This window comes from Xyrauchen texanus, chromosome 9, assembly GCF_025860055.1.
Source record: "Xyrauchen texanus isolate HMW12.3.18 chromosome 9, RBS_HiC_50CHRs, whole genome shotgun sequence".
Classification (NCBI taxonomy): domain Eukaryota; kingdom Metazoa; phylum Chordata; class Actinopteri; order Cypriniformes; family Catostomidae; genus Xyrauchen; species Xyrauchen texanus.
In genome coordinates, this window is record NC_068284.1 from 14,134,660 (window position 1) to 14,156,804 (window position 22,145).

A 22,145-nucleotide genomic window follows, 5' to 3' on the forward strand; every position below is an offset into this window, starting at 1 on the left:
TGGGGTTCTTTTTCGTGGTAAAGAAGGATGTACACTTTTGGCCCTGTATTGACTATCGGAGACTGAATGACATTACCATTAAGAACACCTACCCTTTACCGTTGGTGTCATCAGCCTTCGAGAATCTGCGGGGTACCTAGGGAGCACTTTGAGTATCTAGTAAAGTCTTTCGTCATAGCCAACGCTCCCGCAGTCTTCCAGGCATTAGTCACTGACGTGCTGAGAGATATGATTGAGCAGTTCATTTTTGTCTACCTGGATGACATTCACATTTTTTCTCATTCTCTCCAGGAACATGTTCAGCACGTCAGACTGCTGGAGAATGGGCTTTTTGTCAAGGCCGAGAAGTGTGAGTTTCACACTCGATCGGTAACCTTTCTGGGATTCATCGTGTCACTAGAGGGGATTCAGGTAGACCCAGATAAGATTAAGGCTGTGGTTGAATGGCCAACCCCGGATTCTCGCAAGGCCCTGCAGAGATTCTTGGGTTTCGCCAATTTTTACAGGCATTTTATTCACAATTACAGCCAACTATCTACACCTCTGATGGACCTTACCTCCAACAAGACTGAGTTTCGCTGGTCCAAGGAGGCCAACCTGGCCTTCTCCAAACGCAAGGGCTTCTTTGTTTTGGCCTCCATTCTCGTTACCCCTGACTCGTCTTGTCAGTTTGTTGTGGAGGTAGATGTGTCAGATGTGGGAGTAGGTGCGGTACTCTCCCAATGGAGTCCCTCCGATGACAAGATGCATCCATGCACCTTTTTCTCCCACCGTTTGTCCCCTGCTGAACGAAATTATGACACTGGTAATCGTGAATTGCTGGCTATCAAATTAGCCTTGGAGGAGTGGCACTATTGGTTAGAGGGATCTGGGGTACCTTTCATTGTCTAGACCGTTCATAAATATCTTGAGTACATTCGCTTGTCAAACGTCTGAACTCCAGACAAGCCCGGTGGGCTCTTTTTCAGTCATTTTCATTTTTCCATCTCTTATTGTCCTGGTTACAAAAACATCAAACTGGATGCCTTGTATTGTATTTTTGATCGTTCCGAGCAACGATCTCTCCAGAACCTGTCCTCCCTACCAAGTTGGTGGTGGAGGCAGTGTCCTGGGAGATTGAGTCGAAGGTCCGCACAGCCTTACAAGGGGTAACGCCCCAGCTTTTAACCCCACAGGGCCATTTGTTTGTGTTCCGGAGTCTGGCTTTCCAGATGTTATCCATTGGTGTCATTCCTCCAAAGTAGCCTGTCACCCTGGAGTTGGGCATATCCTGATTCTGGTCAGACAGAGATTTTGGTGGCCATGCATGGCCCTTGATGTTCATCAGTTTGTGGTCACTGTTTGGTGTGTCCTTTTTCTAAGACTTCTATTTTGCCCCCAGCGGGACTTCTTCAGCCGCTGTCGATGCCTTCGAGACCCTGCTGTCATTGACCACGTCTTTTGAATTCATGGCCTCTCGACAGATGTGGTCTCCGACAGGGGGCCCCAATTTGTTTCCAAATTTTGGAAGGAGTTTTGTAGATTATAGGGGGCTACTGTCAGTCTTACCTCTGGGTTCCATCCTCAGAGCAATGGGCAGGCTGAGTGAGAGAATCAAGACATGGAGAGAACTTTACGTTGTTTGGCTACCCAAAATCCCTCTTCTTGGAGTCAGCAACTTGTGTGGGTGGAGTATGGACACAACTCTTTGCCTGTTTCATCCACAGGCCTATCTCCGTTTCGGACAAGTTTAGGATACCAGCCACCTATATTTCCAGCACTGGCTGGAAAGTCATGTTCCCCTCTTCCCATGCGCTCATCCAGAGGTGCCGTCATACCTGGAAGAGAGCCAGACAGACTCTCATCAAGGTGGGATGCTGCACTAAGGCCCAACCCATTCACCACCGGTCTAAGCCTCCCATCTACGTAGTATGTCAAAAAGTGTGGCTTTCTTCTAAGGATATTCCTTTGCGTTCCATCTCCAATAAACTCGCTCCCAAATTTATTGGCCCATTCCCTGTTACCAAGATTCTTAGGTAACAGTGCATCTAAAATTGCCTCCAACGTACAGGAGAGTCAACCTCACATTCCACGTCTCTAAAATTAAGCCTGTTTTTAACTCTGATAAATCTGCCAATTCCTGTTCCTCTGCATCTCGTAGATGGGGAACCCACTTATTCGGTCAAGCATATTCTGGATTCCAGGGTGAGGGGGCCTCTACATTCTCTAACATGCTCTGGAGGATTGCTTCCTCTGAACTGGCAAGTCTGAATTTGGGACAGCATATAATATGCATACCATGCATGCATTTCTATAATGTCAGCCTGAGATTGTTGACTGTAATGGTGGACTTAATCCACCAACATAATCCTATGGCAAACTAAACAATGAGCAGCACTTGGCATCTACTTTAGAGATTAAACTGCTGCCCATTTTAAGGTCTTAAAGCAGCATATAGGCAGCAATGCATGTGCACTTCACCATCAGGTGTACCACACTGACTGCTTAAGTACTTTTAAGATTATATTTATATCTTTTCTCTCACATTTGACCTTACTGCCACAAACAAAGCACAAATGTTAAAATCATATGTCCCTTTCATACTGACATTTGAGTGAATCTATGCAGAAACCCAGTAAATTCTAAATGCTGAAAGAGGCCAACCCAGATGTCTATTCAGGCTCAGACACTATTAGTACTTAAACGATACATGCACTGAATTCTGATCCACTGCATTTGATGCATACAGTCAAGGCCAAATGTTCATTAAAAGAAAAATGCATACAATTCTCACTTGTATAACTTACATATAATAATACTAACTGCTGTAATATTCGGTTATTTATTTTGGCTCATTTGTATACTAATATAAAAGAGATTTATTGGCACTTTCAAATATGTTTATATACTGTAGGCTTTGCTTGTTCTGTATCAATTTCACTAATGATATATCATATATATAAATATATACACCCAATATATGTCACAATCTAAAAACATTCAAGATTTCAAAATAAAATAAAAATCTGTCTGCAACTGTGTTCAATAGCAGTTATTCCACCAAAAAAAGCAAAAAGGCTGATCTCAACAGCCCAGAAAGAGGCAACATGTTTAATGCATTTTCAAGGTCAAAGGCCATTAAGTGACTCATGTAGAAATGTGATTTCACATATTACAGTTCACTCCACCTTTAATGGTAATGTGCATATTTGTTTCATGTTAAAATACTTTCTCCTATCTCAGTTTAATATGCAATTTGATTTCCCCATGAAAACAGTGTTTTTTTTTTTGTTTTTTGTTTTTTGCAGTAATGTTTTTGCAATATGGTGACACTAGTGATGAAGAAATTACACTTTTCATCTTAAAGCTTTTGCCTTCATCATTCACATGAATTATATGAATTGATTAAAACTAATGTTATTGTGAAATTACAGCATCTAACAAATGCCAACCTCAACCACAAGGGACCTCTCCAGTAAACCTGGGTGCCTGAAGACCAACCCATCAAAGTAACTCAGCGATCGATCCCAGTGTCATTTGTCTTTGTCAACAGCTCTTCTGTGACTTAAAGAGCACAGCAACTACCATAACAATGCATTTCTATTAGCTCTCATGTGAACAGCAATGTCAGTCATTGGAGGCGGCGTGAAACAAGTGGTGTCAGATCTTATTGCAGAAAAATTGCTTTAGGTTTATCATTAATAGATAGAAGAGGGCAGTGAGGGATTTCGCTAGAGTGGAAGCTGATATTGCTAACGGCAGTATTGAACGGCCCGTCTGCCTGAGCCAGTGGTAAATAGTGATTAATAGGAGATGCAGAAAGGTTTTTCAAAGAACTGTGTGAGTGCCTGCAATCTGACTACACTCTGTAGAATCTGTTCATTCCCATGCAAGTGAATCAATGTTAATAGGAGAATGGAATTTACTAATAAAAGTGCACCTTCTTTTTGCATCCAAACTGCTAAATGTTCCAGTTAACCAATAATGATGATTAAAGAATGTTTTTATTTTCCAGACTAATCTGGTTTATTGATTAGCAGTTTCACCAAATGAATAAGCTTTAAATCTTTCAGAATGGCTTAGGAAGCTTTTACTGAATTTAGATTCAAAAGCCTGGAAAAAGCTAGGAGATGTATGTCTGCCTGGGTAGACTGTGGTTGGTTATACATTTTGAATGTCACAGTTTAATTTTGAACCATGTCTTCTAAGATTGTCACACACTTCATTGAATCAGTGAGTGACAGATAGGGAACGTCCTGGTTACTTCCGTAACCTTCATTCCCTGATGGAGGGAACGAGACGTTGTGTCCCTCCTGATACAATGCTGGACCTTCTCTCTTGGCTCCTTAGCACAAAACCTGAATGAGCGGTTGGCACGCCAGCTCCTTTTTACCCGTATGTCCGAGGGAGTGGCATGCAAATACCACTCGCCAATACCCATTGGCCTTTTATCAAAGATCAGAGGTGTCTCAGGCTCCCAAGGGTGACCCCTAGTGTCACTTCATCGACACAATGTCTCATTCCCTCCATCAGGGAACAGAGGTTACAGAAGTAACCAGGATGTTTCCACAAGAATTGCATTAAGTCCAAATAACATACCGCGAAATTACACCCAGAACCTTAAGCTAAAAAAATTACAATTGATTCCTAAAAATTGTGTTGGGTGTTGTGGTAATTTAAGAACAGTGAGACAGTGGAAAATTTGTGGGAGAAAAACCTGAGGCTAGATGTCAGACCTTTTACTTAGTGGTACACAAAGTAAAAATTGTTCTGTTCAAAGGAATATTCCAGGTTCAATACAAATTAGGCTCAATCAACAGCATTTGTGACATAATGTTAATTATTTAAATATTTCAACTCGTCCCACCTTTTCTTAAAATAAATCAAGGTTACAGTGAGGCACTTACAATGAAAATGGATGGGGCCAATATTTGGAGGGTTTAAATGCAGAAATGTGAAGCTTATAATTTTATAACTTCACTTACATTCATTCTTTTGTTAAAACTTGGGTATTATTTGAGCTGTAAAAAAAATTTAATCATTGTTTTACTGTCATTTTAGCTTTACATAGAAAAGGTTAGTAATTGATTTTATCACACTAAAATCATGTTGACACACATATTGTTTACATCTTGTGGCTATACTTTTAAAACAGTAAGCATTTTGACTAGAGCTGTCAAAATTAACAAGTTAACACATTATTTCTATATTTATACTGTGGAAGGTAATGTTTGAAAAGCATTACATTGTTACATATTGTTTTTGCTTTATTTCCTAAAAAGAAGTATATATAGAGTCAAATTTCAGCTATTTCAAAAGCTGCAATTAATCGTGATTAACTATGAAAAGTTATTCGATTCATCACAATAAAATATATTAATCATCTGACAGCACTAATTTTGATGATTACAAATTGGCCCTATTAACTTCCATTGTAAGTGAATCACTGTAAACCAGATTTTTGGTTTTTATAAAGAAAAGGAGGTACAAGTCAAAATAATTTTTTTGTGGAAATCAACACTATGTATCAAAAGCTGTTGAGCTTAATCTTGTGTAAAGCCTAGCTATGATACACATTAAGATTCTCCAACCCGGTTGTCCTTTTAATCATAATTTATTAACAACTCTACACAAAACTCCAAAACAATCAAAGAAATAGGCTTATATGGTAGCAAGTTGACCCCACTTAGATCACGTGCAGACGTGTAATACTTTAACTCACACTTAAATAATAATTCAAAACAGTGACATAGGCCAGCTCCTGGAAACAGCTTACAACAACTGTTTTCCAACCTAGGCACGAACCATCGTTACGTCTTAAACAAAGAAAGAAATTGCAGCCACCTATCTGGCGTTGTCTATTCAGCGTGCACGCCACCATTACTACTGAGCTAACACTACTCCATTCATAAAGAGGACACGGGACCAAAAACTACCGTTCTCACCCGACCCAACAGGACTCCCGTAAATACTGTAGTGGTTACAACCATCACACTTGTATTGAACCCAGAATATTCACAAGGGCCTTCACTGGGGTAGTACCCACAAGGGCAACTTTTTTGTACCTCTAGTTAAATGTATAACTCGTTTTGGGTACACAATTGTACTCTAAAGACCTACTGTGTAGTTTTAATTGTATACTTACCCTGATGAGCCAAAACATGATGACCACTCAGAGGTGAAGCGAATAACGTTGATCATCTCCTAACAAGGTCACATTTCAAGGTCTGGGTAGATTAGATGGTAAGCGAACAATCAGTTCTCGTAGTCAACATGTTGAATGCAGGAGAAATGGGTATGAGTAAAAACCTGAGCGACTTTGACAAGGGCCAAATTGTTATGGCCAGATGACTGATTCAGAGCATCTCTGAAATGGAAAGGCTTGAGGGCTACTCCCGGTCAGCAGTGGTGAGTACCTATCGACAGTAGTCCGAGGAGGGACAAACCACAAAACAGCGACAGGTCGTTGGGCGCTCAAAGCTTATCGGTGTGCTAGCGCAACAAAGACTATCCCGTCTGGTCCAAACTGACAGAAGGTCTACTGTGGCACAAGTCACAGAAAATTTTAATGATGGTTATGAGAGGAATGTATCACAATGTATCACACCCTGTTGAGTATGGGGCTGCGTAGCCGCAGACTGGTCAGAGTGCCCATGATGATCCCTTTCCACAGTCAAAAGCTCCTTCAATGGGCAAGCAAGCATCAGAACTGGACCTGGGAGCAGTTAAAGAAGGTCGCCTGGTCAGAAGAGTCCCATTTTCACGTGAATGGCCTTGTACATGTGCACAGTTTACCTGAGGAAGTGATGGCACCAAAATGCACTATGGGAGGATGTTAAGCCGGCAGATGGAGTGTGATGCTCTAGTTAATATTCTGCTGGGAAACCCTGGGTCTGGCCATTCATGTAGACATTAATTTGACACGTGCCACCAACCTAAACATCATTACAGACCAGGTAAACCCCTTTATGGACTAACAGCATCTTAGGCAGGTGGTCATAATGTTTTGACTCATCAGTGTATATGTTTTTGTTCCTCTGAGATAACTTTTTGCTTCATTAAGGGTACAAATACAGCATGTACCCAAAACAAGGTTACAACAATAGCGATACCCTTATGGCCATTGTCCATTAAATCGTAACATTTTTCATAATGTATATGTTACAAAAAGCTATTGACCATTTTAGTATCATGGCTAGGAGAAAAGATACAGTTTGTACAGTTATCGTTCATGTTGTCACCCTACATGCGGTAAGTTGTCACAGTTTGAAGCTGTCATGTGGCCTATTATGGTCTGTTTATTGGCTTTAAAGCAACATTTAAACAGTAAAACAATTTTTTCTTGCAATATTTTCTTGTTTACACAACAGCCTTTGCAAAATCATGATGCTATTGTACTGCTTATTTATGACATTCATTATTAACCACTATAGTGTTTGTGTAATTAGACTTTTGACTCGAAACCTTATAGTTAAAGGTATATAGCCCTTGTGACAACTTCACCATGTAGGGCCTACTATTCACAACTGTGTAGAAATAGCTGTCACAAGGCTCCATGCACATGTGCAACATCACTCTTCTGTTATACTACAGGTCTGTTGAATACTTGATTCTGATTGGTTCACGGATATTCTAAGGCGTGCAATTATTTTTCAGTAAATGCACGGCTATGAAGTAGTTCCAGGTCTTGTCTGCATAACGGTTCCATATCATTTCAGCTATTTCAAAGAGCCCTACAGGCTACCACAACAAAATAACAAATTTAAAACAAAGTAATTCAAAGTAATTTATAAGTAAATCAGTTAAGAACTTCAAAACAATGTCTAAAATATCCTTTTTATTTATTTCAATTTCAGTTGAAAAGCTCCCTCGTCTCCCCCGCATTTACACACGCTCACACACATACATACGCATGTGCGCACACACACACACACATACGCACAAGCGCGCACACACACAAACACACACACTCACACACACACACTACCTTGTTACTCCAATGCTGAAAAGCAGCGCAACCTCCGTTGCTAGTTCTAAAGTGACGATTTTGAACTAGAAAACGAAGGCTTGAACTGTATCAAAGCTAGATACACTTGATCAATACAACAGTTTCTATATCATCTGAAATTTCTGTGAGAAAAACCCTCGCACTCCCCCTCTCACACACACACTCCCACATTCGTGGACACAGCTTATACTCATAACGCACACACTTAAGGCCCAAACATACTCCTGAGAGAAAAACAGAGTTGTCATGTCAGTGCACTCCTGCATCTCAGTGGAGATGAAAACGTTATATTAAGGTTAACAACAGGAATATGGCGACACGCATCTTGAGAGCTGCAACAAAAAAAGTGAAACCCTCAGGCGATCTCTCTCATTCTCTAATTTTCTCAGTTTCTCTCTTTCGATCCCTCAAATGCAAACTTACACACACACACACACACACACACACACACACACACACACACACACACACACACACACACTACCTGGCTACTCCAATCCTCTGTTGCTAGTTCTAAAGTGACGTTTTCGAACTAGGAACGAAGACTTGAGCTGTATCAGAGCAAGACGATTGAAAGTAGTTCCTCTCATAAGAGCTTTTAGGGATGAAAACATCAAATGTCTTGAGATAAAACTCTGAACAACGTCTTAAGGTATAGTAACCGTGGTATAAGCAGAATTGTCGACGGTCCATTGAATTATTGAAAAATAATGCACAGCCGGTGCAACAGTCACTCAGCTGTGCGTCATGGCCGCATTATTTTTCAATAAATCAACAGTCCGTTGTCAATTATTCCTTACATATAAACCAATAATGGCTATTGTTACAGACAATTAACTTCACTTGGACACTTTTTTTTCAATGCAAAACGGCCTGGATTTACCTTGTGGTCAATGATGTTGCTGTATCCCTGTAGTGCTGGCGCCGCTCGGTGCGTCTTGAGGGACGCATTGGTGGGCTCCACTTTGTCACTCGACGCACCCTTCGACGCGCTGGACGTTGTACTGTTATTATAGCTGACGCTGTACAAGAAGAACAGACTGGTGCACATGGTGATCGCGAGAAACACGGCTACTCCATGACGCTGGAAAACACGAGGGTAAAAGTTCATTTCCACCACTTTATATCACAGACCGATCAGAGCGCAAGGTCATAAATCATCACCAACTAATATCCACAGTGCAATCACATCACATGAAATGTCACAAGATGAAATATTAAACCTATTATTAGACTGAGATTTTCAGATAATAATAACTAAGCAATATTAAAAGCGTGTTCTTGTTAAACATTGATGCCTGAAACTAACGCGTAAGATCATACATCATTGATTTGCAACAACATTAAACTAAGTATAATCTCACTACAGAATAACAGCTTCTTTGTAAGAGGCATCATCATATCATAGGCTAATAAAAAGCTGCACCCTTATTTTAAAGTTTATTATTTATTGAATAAATGAATGCATGCATAATTTAAGAATATACAATAATACAAAAGCCATGCTCTTTCCTTAAGGCAAAAATCTCCTGTCCCCCAAAATGTAATTTCCGACAAAGTCCTCATAATTCAGGAAATGGGGATTAAGGTTATGTTTTGTTTTTTTCTTTAATCTTCATTCATTCAGCATGTGCAGTGAGAAGCAATAGAGAGCCGCAGTACTTCAGGAACAATGCTGAAAGCACAGGAGAGAGGGAATCCATTAAAAACAATTTTTACAACTATTACCATCGGTGTCTTCATCCTGAAGCCAGCTGGAATATTCCCGGGAAAGTGCGCATGAAGATCCACTTTTTTCCAATTGATTGTTGCTACTTTATCAGATTATGCCGTCATTAAATTCACAGTGTGAGATTACAGTATGTGTGCGTGTGTGTGCGGACTCAACCCATTCTTATAGTGGAATTCACACAGACTGAAAGCAGCGAGCAGAGATAGACCGATGTGACACCTCACGGTCCTAAAGATCATTGTGTTTTTAACGTGATGTCTCTCCATGCCCTCCAACAGAGCATTCCAGGCAAATTGCACAATCATATTTATTCATTGTGGACACTATGGGAATTCCAATAAACATCTTAATAAAAGTGGTTAATATTTTCATATATTTTCCTTATAACAAGTGTGTAAATCATGCAACCAATAATCTAGTCTCAGTCTGTTCGCTGACTGTGTTGCACACAAAAATGGCAAAACTGGCTGAAATCACCAGGTGCAATCTGAAACATTTTAATAAAGGACCAAAACCGTGTCAATAAAAGTCACATGTACACACACTGCTCAGAATTTTGTCAACCGCGACACATTTTCAAATATATTTTTTCATGCTTACGCGAAACGTCACGGCATGGTACAGAATGCGCATTCCAGTCAGAGGTTGTGTGGCAAATACACTTTATGCGACACAAATGATATGCTATGTAAAATTTGCATCATGGTTATTTTTGTCCATCATTAGTTGCTTTTGCATTATTTCGGCATTGAAAAGCATCTGTTCTCACAGTCATAGCTGCCTCTCTCGCGCACGCATGCCTGCCTGCGCGCAAACACACACGCCTGCCTGCGCGCAAACACACACACACACACACACACATACAGTAGAGAGAAGGCATTTGACAGCTGTTTTAAATGTTTAAACGTGCACTCACTATTTTTGTTTTGATTGCCATCTTGGACTTGCCATGCCATTGTAGAAATTGTATATTCACATTTAGCAATGATTAATTTAATCCACGAGTGTCCAATAACAGAGTGGTTACTAAGTAGTTTTCATATGGTCATGTGATCTCAATAGTAATTTTGAAACACCCCAGGAACTGTCTCACATCCTTTTTGGTCTTGGTCTCGGGCAGGTCACAATCACTGCGGTCTTATCAATTTGGAGACGCACTTGCCCATAGTCCATGGAACCCCAGATACCGTAATTCCACCTGTACAATTGTGCACTTCTTAGGGTTTGCTGTGAGTCCCGTCCATCGCAACGACCTCAGAACAGCCCTCAGATGCCGCATGTGCCGCTGCCAGGCAGCGGAGATAGCAGAGTGTGGTTTGTGGACTCTGTCCATAAGGCACTGAAACGTTGCCAGGCCCCGAACAAAAATAACGAGTGGGTCACGAATTGGTGTAAGCCAAACGGTGTGGAAAAAGCTGTTTTCTCATGGGACATTGGAGTTAAGGGAATTTGCCAATAACCCTTTGTCAAATCCAGGATCGAGTAAAAGTGAGCCGCACCCAACCGATCGAGCAGTTTTTCAATACAAGGCATTGGATATTGAATTTCCTATAATCTACACAGAACCAGAAACAGCCATTGCTCTTCAACACTAGAACGGCTGGGCTGGCCCAATCACTGTAGGATTCTTCTATTACTCCCATATTGAGCATGGCCTTTAATTCTTCCCATACCACCTGTTTTATGTGTACGGGTAAGTGGTAGGGACGACTGAATACCACTACCCCTGGGGTTGTCTCAATGTGGTACTCTATGAGATTCGTGCATCTGGGGAGAGGCGAGAACACGTCAGAGCATTATTTCTGCAACCTGGCAACCTCCGAAAGTCGAGGTGGTGAGAGGTGGTCTCCACAAGAGACCACTGGGGTCCAAGCTCCTCCCTCTCGGTAACCACCAATGCCAAAGTCACGGGTACTGCTTATCTCCATGGTTTTAGAATGTTGAGGTGGTATATCTGACGTAACCCGCCCCTATCCGTTCTCAGACTCACAGTGTGACCTCAAAGGGCCCTTGCCACTTGGTGAGTAATTTGGAGCTCGATGTAGGGCTACAAGATACAAGAGCATTATCTCCCGGTGCAAATGATCATAGTCAAGTACCCTTATTATACAGTTGGTTTGCCGTTCTTGAGCCTGGAGCAAATTCTCCTGTGTTAGTTGCCCCAAAGTGTGGAGTTTTGCTCTCAGGTCAAGAACATAATGAATTTCATTCTTACGAGTTGAAGGTCCATCCCAATTTTGACATAGGACGTCTAGCATGCCACGTGGCTGATGCCCATACAGAAGTTCAAATAGGGAAAATCCCTTGGAGGCTTATGGGACCTCTCAAACTGCAAATAACAGGGATTCAAGCCACTTATCCCAATTTTTTGCATCGTCGTGAACAAGCTTACGAATCATATTTTTCAGGGTCTGATTCAATCGTTCGACCAAGCTGTCAGTTTGAGGGTGATAAAGCTGGTACGAACTAATTTAATTCCCAATAATTCATACAGTTCGCCATAGTGTAAGTGACATAAATGTAGTGACTTGATCAGTGGGAGGATTTCTTTCGGAATTCCCACTCAGGATATTATTCTGCCTCCGCAACATTACTTGCGGAGATGTTGCGTAGAGGCACTGCTTCCAGATATCGTGTTGCATAGTCCACCAGAACCAACACAAAGCAATGCCTGCGTGCCGTTTACAGTGGATTTAGATACTTGTCTACCTGTTTCCTCCAGCATCTTCACAAGGACCTTTGGTGTTGTTCTGGGATTGATTTGCACTTTTTGCACAAAACTACATTAATTTCAAGGAAACAGAATGTGTCTCTTTCCTCCTCCTTCTAGAATCAGAATCAGCTTCATTACAGGTATGCTTACACATACAAGGTCTTGGTGACAGGAGCTTCCAGTGCACAACAATACAATACAGCAACATGACAGAGATAATAATAATAAAGAAATTAAAAATAAACCAAAATAGAATGTAATAGAAAATAAAGTATATATAGAATACACAATAAAACAATATATATATAAATCTGTTATATACACAGGGGTGGAAAAAGTTCTGAAAAATAATACTCAAGTAAAATACTGTTACATCTTAAAAAATGTAGCATGAATAGAGTCAATTTTTACTATAAATTCTCCTCCCTGCTCAGTCAATCTTCACTTTAACTTTCACATTCTTCTTCTTTTGTCTTTGGTGATTCACATTCTTCATGCATATCACCATCTACTGTGCAGGGTGCAGAATTTCTTGCAAAAATTGACTTACATATTGATCTGTTTCTCACCCACACCTATCATATTACTTCTGAAAACATGGATTTAACCACTGGAATCATATGGATTACTTTTATGCTGCATTTATGTGCTTTTTGGAGTGTAACATTTTTAGCATCCATTCACTTGTATTGTATAGGCCTACATGTGACATAGCACACATCCCTGGGGGGCACCAGTGCTGATTGTACAGGTGCTGGAAGTTAATTTTCCCTGTCTCACAACCTGCTGCCTGTCTGTCAGAAAGCTGGTAATCCACTGACAGATAGACATGGGAACAGAGAGTTGGTGTAATTTAGTCTGGAGAATAGCTGGTGTGATGGTGTTGAAAGCCAAACTGAAGTCCACAAAAAGTATCCTTGCATATGACCCGGTCTGTCCAGATGTTGCAGGATATGATGCAATCCCATGTTGACTGCATCCTCTAAAGACCTGTTTGCTTGAGAAGCAAATTGAAGAGGATCTAGAAATGGTCCAGTGATAGGACCGGAATGATGATTAAGTGTTTGAAGCATCTTGTGACTTCACACTGCTCCAGCGATCTATTGATGATCAGTGTGAAGATGGGGGCCAGCTGGTTAGCACAGGATCTAAGACATGCATGTGAAATGCCATCTGGGCCTTGTGCTTTCCTTGTCTTTTATGATGACTTTGTGGTCCCATGTCATTTATACTTGCGTACTATTGTTTGTACAGATGAACGTGGTATCTTCAGTCATTTGGAAATTGCTCCCAAGGATGAACCAGACTTGTGGAGGTCCACAATTTGTTTTTGAGGTCTTGGCTGATTTCTTTTGATTTTCCCATAATGTCAAGCAAAGAAGCACTGAGTTTGAAGGTAGGCCTTAAAATACATCCACAGGTACACCTCCAATTCAGTACACATCCTATCAGAAGCTAATTTGCTAAAGGTTTGACATTATTTTATAGAATTTTCCAAGCTGCTTAAAGTCACAGTTAACTTAGTGTATGTAATCTTCTGATCCAATGGAATTGTGATATAGTCAATTAAAAATTAAACAATCTGTGTGTAAACAATTGTCTGTAAAAAAAATGACTTGTGTCATGCACAAAGTAGATGTCCTAAACGACTTGCCAAAACTATAGTTTGCTAATATTAAATCTGTGGAGTGGTTCAAAAATTAGTTTTAATGACTTCAGCCTAAGTATATGTAAACTTCTCGCTTCAACTGTAAGAATTTCAATTTATATATATCAAATAAATAATGTCAGAATTGTGAGCTATACAATCAGAATTACCTTTTTTATTTGTGTTTACTAAAAACACAACATTTGGTGATGGGATGCTCAAAAGTGCAGAACACACCGACATGGCCAAAGAAGTCCATATTGGAATGGCTATAGTGTTGAGGAGATGAATTTAAAGACAAAACTTCTCAGAGAGGCTTTTACTGTGCAAAGTGGCCATTGAGTGAACACGCTTTTGTGTTAAAAACGTGCAATGAATAATTCAGGTGTCTCAAAGTCTCAAATACATGTTTTCACTGATATAAAAATGCATGTATGGGACATATATAGAATTGAATGTCACAAATTTTAAACAATGCCAAATATGGATACAGTTGGATCCAGATTAGTTTTGTGCCTCACATAGCTTCCTGGCAAGTAATAAGCAGACAGTTGGTTTGAGACAACAATACAGATATTTTAACAAGCCAACGACTGCACATATCCATTAAATATTAAAGAGAATCAAAATAGAGAAAATTCAACTGAAAAGTAACAATGACACCATGGTGACGGGACACCTAGGCAATAAAATGTAAATGGGAAACATGTGACTAAGACCATTATTTATGCTTCATTCAATTTTTTCATTAAATAAATGGCCATTAAGCTTTTCTATAAAAGGTAATCACGAAATGTACTAAGAAACAGAGTGGCACGTGTGCCTTGTAAAGCACATTGTGTACTAAGATCTCTATCAAGACCTCTCAAATGTGTCAGAACCAAGATTCGAAAAGCCTCAGTGCCAAAAGGAGCATGCTGACATCCATCTATGAGAGGTATGTTAAAAGCTTCAACGCTTTTCCAGTATTATAGATTGTATTACAGATAATATGGACCATTTATGCCAAATAATCACTGAGTCTTTTTATGGGCCATTAAGGGGAACGTTTCAAATGATTACCACATGTTTTCGAAAATGGCTTAGCTTGGGACATTGTACAGACATTAGGAATCAGTAGAGTCTCATATTGTCCATATGACTGAATTTATCTTCCTGTATTATGAATATGAAAGGATGAAATTGAGAGCCAGACTAATAATGTTAAATAAGGTAATGATGTAAAACTGCCTGTGATTTTGTCATCATGTGTACTCACTTGGACCAAAATCATACACTCTCCGCAACTGAACTCCAGCAAAGTGAATAGAATTAATTAGCATCATCATGAAAACACATTCATTTCTCTGTTTTGGCCTTCCGTCCACAATGAGATGGCGTTTTTGTCCAGCGAAACCAGAGCTTTTAGAAAACGCTGTGAATAAATTTGAAAACATTTTCACGTTGTAGTGTGGACAGTGAAAACATAGATATTCGAAAACATTTACGTATTTTTTGATATGTGACTCAGTCATGTGATCCATTCAACCCAAAACAATCAAGATGGCGGCCCATGTTGTGCCTGCAATTCACTTTGATAGAGTTTTTAAAGATAAATGTTACTTTGTACAACCTTCAAAGGCAATGAGAAGTTTACTCAGAAATGATGTATGTTGCCAGAACACAAGGACAATTGCGTTTCAGACTGTACATGGAAATGACACAGGGCCACTCTTCTTACGTTTTTTTTTTTTTTTTTTGGCATGCACAGTAAGGGGATTCAAGCATTTTTAGATGTTTCAGTGTGGATGAGAAACTTCTGGAAAACAGTTGAAGAGAGGCCGCGTGAATGGAGTGCGTTTCTAAAATGATAACGCTGTTTTAACATTTATGCTGATTAATTTGGACAATTTCAGTTGTTATTTTTTATTTTATTTTTATTCATTTAATTACATTTTACAGATCTTGCTTTAAGAAATATAGAAAACAACAATTTTATGATGTAAAAAAACAACAACATCACAAAATTCAAATTCAGCATCAGTAACCATTTAGATTAAATGAGTAACTTAGTGCTGATCTTATGGGAAATCTGCAATAAGAGATGGATTTTTTTGTAACCTAAAATCGGTCTGTGCTTTCCAAATTTCCAGACAGCCCTAAGTGGCTGAAGCTGGAACTTCAGTTGAACCCATGTACACCTTCATGCAATGCACTGCGTAAGCCCAAGACATGAGTGCAACTAACATGTCGATTTCCCAAAAGAACATGTAGGTGCTTGGTTGAACCCAGGTGGTGTAGTGGGCTAAAGCACATAACTGGTAATCAGAAGGTTGCTGGTTTGATTCTCACAGCCTCCACCACTGTGTTCTTGAGCAAGGCACTTAACTCCAGGTTGCTCCGGGGGGATTGTCCCTGTAATAAGTGCATTGTAAGTCGCTTTGGATAAAAGCATCTGCCAAATGCATAAATGTAAATGGTTAGATTAACTAAGTATGTGTTCTGGACAATATTTCCCCAGCAGTGTGTTCAAAAATGACCCATATTGGGTGGTTTTAAACCAGAATATATATATATATATATATATATTTAGAGTAAATAAGCACTATCCTAAGGGAAACATTACACAATAAAAACTATATAAAACAGACTATTTCATGAAATATATATATAAAAATGTCCTTAATGGAACTTCTGTTGCTCCTGACACAGTATCGTCCATCAACTCAATGTGTTCCTCTCAGTAGTGCCATGTTTCTGCAGGGAACAGATACTGGAGTGAAAATAGGCCTCCCTCCCATTTGTCACCAGCGTTTGGGTAAAGAACGAAGTGGATTGTACGTACTTGCTAATTATATATAGGGAAAAAATCCAGCCAAAGCCGTGAGTCAAGGTCTCATCGCTACTGCAGCAAGAACCATAGCTGATGAAGAAAATTTGTCTTTGTATAAAAAGAAACGTATGAAGATGCTCATTATCAACAGGGAAGCAATCATCTCGCTAGTGAGGAGTCATACTGAAATGACATGCAGCCATTCTTTATTTTGTGTAATGAGCTCATTTGGCAAGCCATTGCTGTATTTCAGCAGATTTCTCTATGGCATAAAAATGTGTTTATTCATTGGTAACATTGGTGCTGTGATGAAATGCCTTTTGTGTTGGTTTTAAAGGAATCACAGTTCACAGTGAACACGGGCAGTCAAGTTCCAAGTAAGACAAAATGTAGGCCTATACCCCCTTACAAAAATTGAGAGTTCATAAAACTTGCTGCAAATTTGCCACTGATTGATTATTTTCACATGCAAATTAACTTTGCGGCAAACTTGAGGCAAATTGTCCGTTGTTGCCAAAGATTTGCTGCAGGTTCACCACTATGGGTGAAGAGCTGTAAACATCTGGCAAATATTTGCGCCAAGTCACAAGCTCATTTGAATGTGAAAATAAGCACATTTCATGTGGAGTTCAAGTTTGGTGAATTCGCCATGTTGACCAATAGGAAATTGCTTGGTTTAGCAGTGATCTCTGTGTGGGGGTGCTTTGCACACAGCTACACTAAATATTCACAATGCACGTGAATTTAATTTAGCATAAATATTGTTTTTACATCACTCTCACAGAGAACAAAGTGCAAAATTAAAAAGAAATACTGCTTGGCAATGTATTTTTTATTTTTTTCACTGGTTTCACACACGTTTACGTCCACCGACACCTTCGCCCATGAAATTCCGCTGCACAAAGGTAAATGCGACTGCACCTTTAACATGAGGTCTGGCTCAATTAGACTAATGCTCTTATTCTTCTTTAAAAATCTAGTAAACCCTATAATTTCTTGTGTTTGTTTTGTTTCAAAATGTTGTACCCTGGTTATTTAAAGGGAAAGCAATGTCCAGCAAGATTTTGTTCTTCTCAACTTTTGCTCCTCTCTCTCAGAGTCGATGATTGTCCTGAGCTCAGTGCAGAGCTTTAATTAAATTGCTCCCTGAGGCATGATGGATCTAGTTTCAGGGGTGACTTCACTACAGGTGCTGTGGGACTCCAGCTCTTATGCCTGGCTGATTTATACACATCAGCCCTTGTAGACATTTTGCCCTCATTCACATAACACAAATGGAAAAAGCAACTACACCTTGTTTCCTTTTCACATTTTTTTTAAATAATTAGCCTACAAGGCAATACCCTTATGGGAACCAGTATTAGGCTTAGAAGCTTAAGATTTGATCTGGACAGAATGCAGCTGTTTTAACAGTCCTTTCATTAATACGAAATTAATTATTTATTAGTGGAATTCTTTTTAAGGCAAGTTTCACTATTACTATTTATCATACCTAGTGAGTGATTCAAACAAACCCCTAACACTAAGTATTAAACATCTGCGCTTAACTCGACCTGTACTTATTGAGCTACGGACATGAATGATGTTTCAAATCATGTAAACTGTTAGGTTACTATTATTATACTAATAAGGGACTGGACTTACTTTTGCACTCTGCGTTGAGTAGATATTGATCAATTTATCAAATTGCATTCTTCCGAAGGAATTTGATAAATTTTTCTAATATCTTTGGGACGATTTAACGCATCTAAATTATTTTGATAACATTTAGTCAGGAGGGTCTGTAGATGACGTATACCAATTTTCATGCAATTTGGGGAAAAAACGGCCTAGGAGGAGTTTGAAAATTAGTTTTTTCAAAAAATTCAAAATTGAATATTTTTATAGATTGAATTTAGTATTGTTTTTACTTTCACCTGGTCGAATATAAAATAGGCAAAAAAATACCTTGGACTAACATTGAAGGAGAGACCGAAAATATGTAAACACTCTCATAATGTCATAGAGACTTTGGTTGGGCTCCTTTGACTAAGGTTTTGTAGGTGGTTGCCAGGTTGTTTCTATGTGGTTGCTAACACACTGGGTTCATAAGTGATAGGTGTTGACTAAAGATTTCTGGGTGGTTGCTGGGTGGTTTCTTGCTGGCCCATGTCAAAAGAGCTCATACCTAGTTCTCTAGCATATTCTGTTGTCTAGATATGGCTTAGGTCCCTTGTTCAATGTAAGTCTATGAGATTTTTTCTTCCCAAATGTAACTATCCATGAAAAAGTGACAAAAGTCAAAGAACTTGTGGCTTGAAATGTCCCCATGACGAAATAAGTTATTATCTGAGTGTTCCTTTGAACCGTTGCCCATTCTCTAGCTAGCCTCAGTCTGCCAGCGTGTTCCTCATTAAAATTTGATTGGAGGCGCTTTAGTCTTTGACTTCAGAGAGAGCGGAGTTGATTGAGATTGTGGAAAGGAGGTATTAGTGTGATTAGAACTCCACCACTTAATAGCCTCCATCACTTAAATTGGCACTCATGCAGAAATATAGTTAATTTCTGTCACATTGAGGTTAATAACAATAATTTAAGCTAAGAAATCTGATTGAAATATTAATTATGCCATAAAAATACTGTGTCAATATAGTGAAGTTTGTTAAATCAGGGTGTTTATGCCCTCTCAAGACTTTGCTGAACGCAATACCACAAAAACTCAAAAGGGTTAAAGGGAAACTGACATCTTAAAGCGATTTCTGGGTAAACTATCTTTATTGCCTTTTGAAAATAAGAAAAATGGGTTGTAGAATTAAATTGAATTCTACTAGATCAATATTCCTCTTGAATATGACAGCTAGTGTGCAAGTAATAAACTTAACTGTTAGGTTTTGCAAAAGGTACTGTAGCTCTCATTGTTGGTGGCAGCAAGTTTTAGCCAAATGGCAGAAGCTTAATATTGCATATTTACAATTTGCATTATCTCTAGAAGATGTGCATGCAAATGTTGTGCTCATCATTTCCAGTATCACTGCGTCATTAGTCTGCCAACAGCAACCAACTTAGAACAGACCACCACAGCAGCACTGAAGCCAGAGGCTTTGGCTTTGAGACAGTCCATTCAGCTAGCTTATCATTTCTCCGTTTTGTTCATGTGGTTATAACTTTCAATTGGAAAAGAAAAATGCTATTTATCTCAGGCTGGTCAATGAAAAGATATAAGACATTTTATGGGGAGGAATTAATTTATTATAAACATTCTGTTGGAGACTGTGATTGTACAGCATCTGTTCCAGAGTATCTTTGATGCAATCTGTTGCAGCAGGCAGGAGGAGCAGCAGTTAATTGGGTTGTGGCATGACATAAGGCAGCTGATTCGATTCAAGTCCCCTGCCAAGGAAACCTTGAATCACAGCAATATTATTCAGAAAGTCGCCAAAACACTCGGCACCTAACAAACAACAGGATCACACGGGAAGTCGGCATGTTGTTTACGACAGTTCCAGTACCTTAGGATCGCCCGCATTGTGCCGCTATCTACTGCCAGACATTTTTCATCGGCTCAAGTGTGTTTACCCTCTCTTGTGGCACGACCAGAAGAGTGTTGCATCAGCAGTGTAAGAGACCTGGGTTCGCATCCCACATTGAAACCAGGAAGAACTTGTGTTCAAGTAATCAGTGACGAGTGCAATTAAGAGGCTGTGTTTTTCTCTCCAACATTAGGTTTATGTTTAGGTATACCCTGTACAGCTGAACAACTCACTTCAGAACTCGCTTCTGGTGCCCCTCCGTGGACATTACAGATGGAAAATTTAGCTCACACGTGTCCTTACGCCCAACAACACTTACTGCTTTGGCCACTGGGGGCCGTGTTTTGAATTTCTGTAAGCACAGACCGATTTTAGCTAAAGTCAATCTACTGTTTCTGATTTCACCTTCAAATGTTACATTTGAATTTTTCTCTTTTTGTCCACTAAGGATGTAAGGATGAGCAGGGATGATTTTAAACAAACAAACAAACAAATGATGTCAGTACTGACTTAAAACTCAAAATTTAAATTCTGTCATCATTTACTTACTCTCATGTTATTCAAAACCTACATTTCTTTCATTCTAAAATGAGAAAAACAAAAAGGTCACAAAAAGACAGGATATTAAGGAGTGACAGTCACCACACGCCATTAAAGTGTTAATGTGTGTGTGAATGGGTGAATGGTACACAGTGTAAAGCCCTTTGGTAACCTCTAAGTTTAAAAAAGGTGCTTTATAAGTGCAGACCATTTACCATTCACTTTCAGTCCTCTTTATTTCATACAATGAATGACTGTCTTCCATGGATTGGTCACCATTCACTTGCATCGTGTGGTCCTACAGAGCTGAAATATTCTTCTAAAAATCTTCATTTGTGTTCAATAGAAGAAAGAAAGTCACATCTGTGATGGCATGATGGTGTCAATGAGAATTTTTATATTTGGGTAAACTAACTCTTCAAAGCCTGTTCTTCATAGTCTGGATGTCTAGTGTTTTAGGATGTGATTGTCTAACTTTTGCATGTACACATTAAATAAAGAAATTCACACTAGGGTTTTTCCATGTCTCGTTAAACTAAATTTCAGAAACTTCCATAGATTAAATTTTTGATTTTATTAGCACGTGTTTTCTTTCACCAGTAAATTAATTATGAAAAACTATATTTTGTGCTTGGGACCTTTTGCATTTATTGTTACTTCTTTCCACTGTTAATCAGAATGAGTAATATGAATGTAACATCGACCTTCCTGTGATTCCAGGTTAATTGCATCTGAATTGTTTGAAGTTATATATTGAATCAACATTGGTAATGACTGCTTGCATGTCAAAGAAAATGTTTAACGTAAAGCTTAGATTTTTTTCCTAAAAACTTCTAAGCAAACGAGTAAAAACCTAAATGTTTTACAAAGATCCCTGAACCCCAGTGTACGTTTAGTATGCGGTATGTAAAGTACCGGTTTTATGGAACTACCAAACATAGAAGCCTTCATTCAATTATTTATTTTACTTGTTTTATTAAAAACAGCCAGACAGCAAGTAGAAAAAATTAGTGACACAATCACATTGCTTGAAAAGCAAAAATTTTGTCAATGTATAACTTATTTTTTTTTATCAGAAACCATACACTGCAGTGTAACGGACAATAAAGAACAAAGACGAAGTAGCATACATAGAGGACAAAGATCACATAAAACACAGAGAACAGTCAGCTTTCACAACAGCAATAAAAATGTAAACTTAAAA

The 22,145-nt window shown here is 39.1% G+C and overlaps 1 protein-coding gene across 1 annotated transcript in view; it reads right to left on the reverse strand.

The window, feature by feature from the left end:
* LOC127649316 (alpha-N-acetylgalactosaminide alpha-2,6-sialyltransferase 5-like) overlaps nucleotides 1-9,853 on the reverse strand; it is a 46,254-nt gene extending 36,401 nt beyond the window's left edge. The window contains exons 1-2 of the mRNA XM_052134369.1: nucleotides 9,716-9,853; nucleotides 8,871-9,071 (exon numbers count right to left, since the gene is read on the reverse strand). Of these exons, the coding sequence (XP_051990329.1) occupies nucleotides 8,871-9,071; nucleotides 9,716-9,730 (216 nt within the window). The 5' untranslated portion in view covers nucleotides 9,731-9,853. The remainder of the gene's footprint in view (nucleotides 1-8,870; nucleotides 9,072-9,715) is intronic.
* Nucleotides 9,854-22,145: the final 12,292 nt, after the last annotated feature.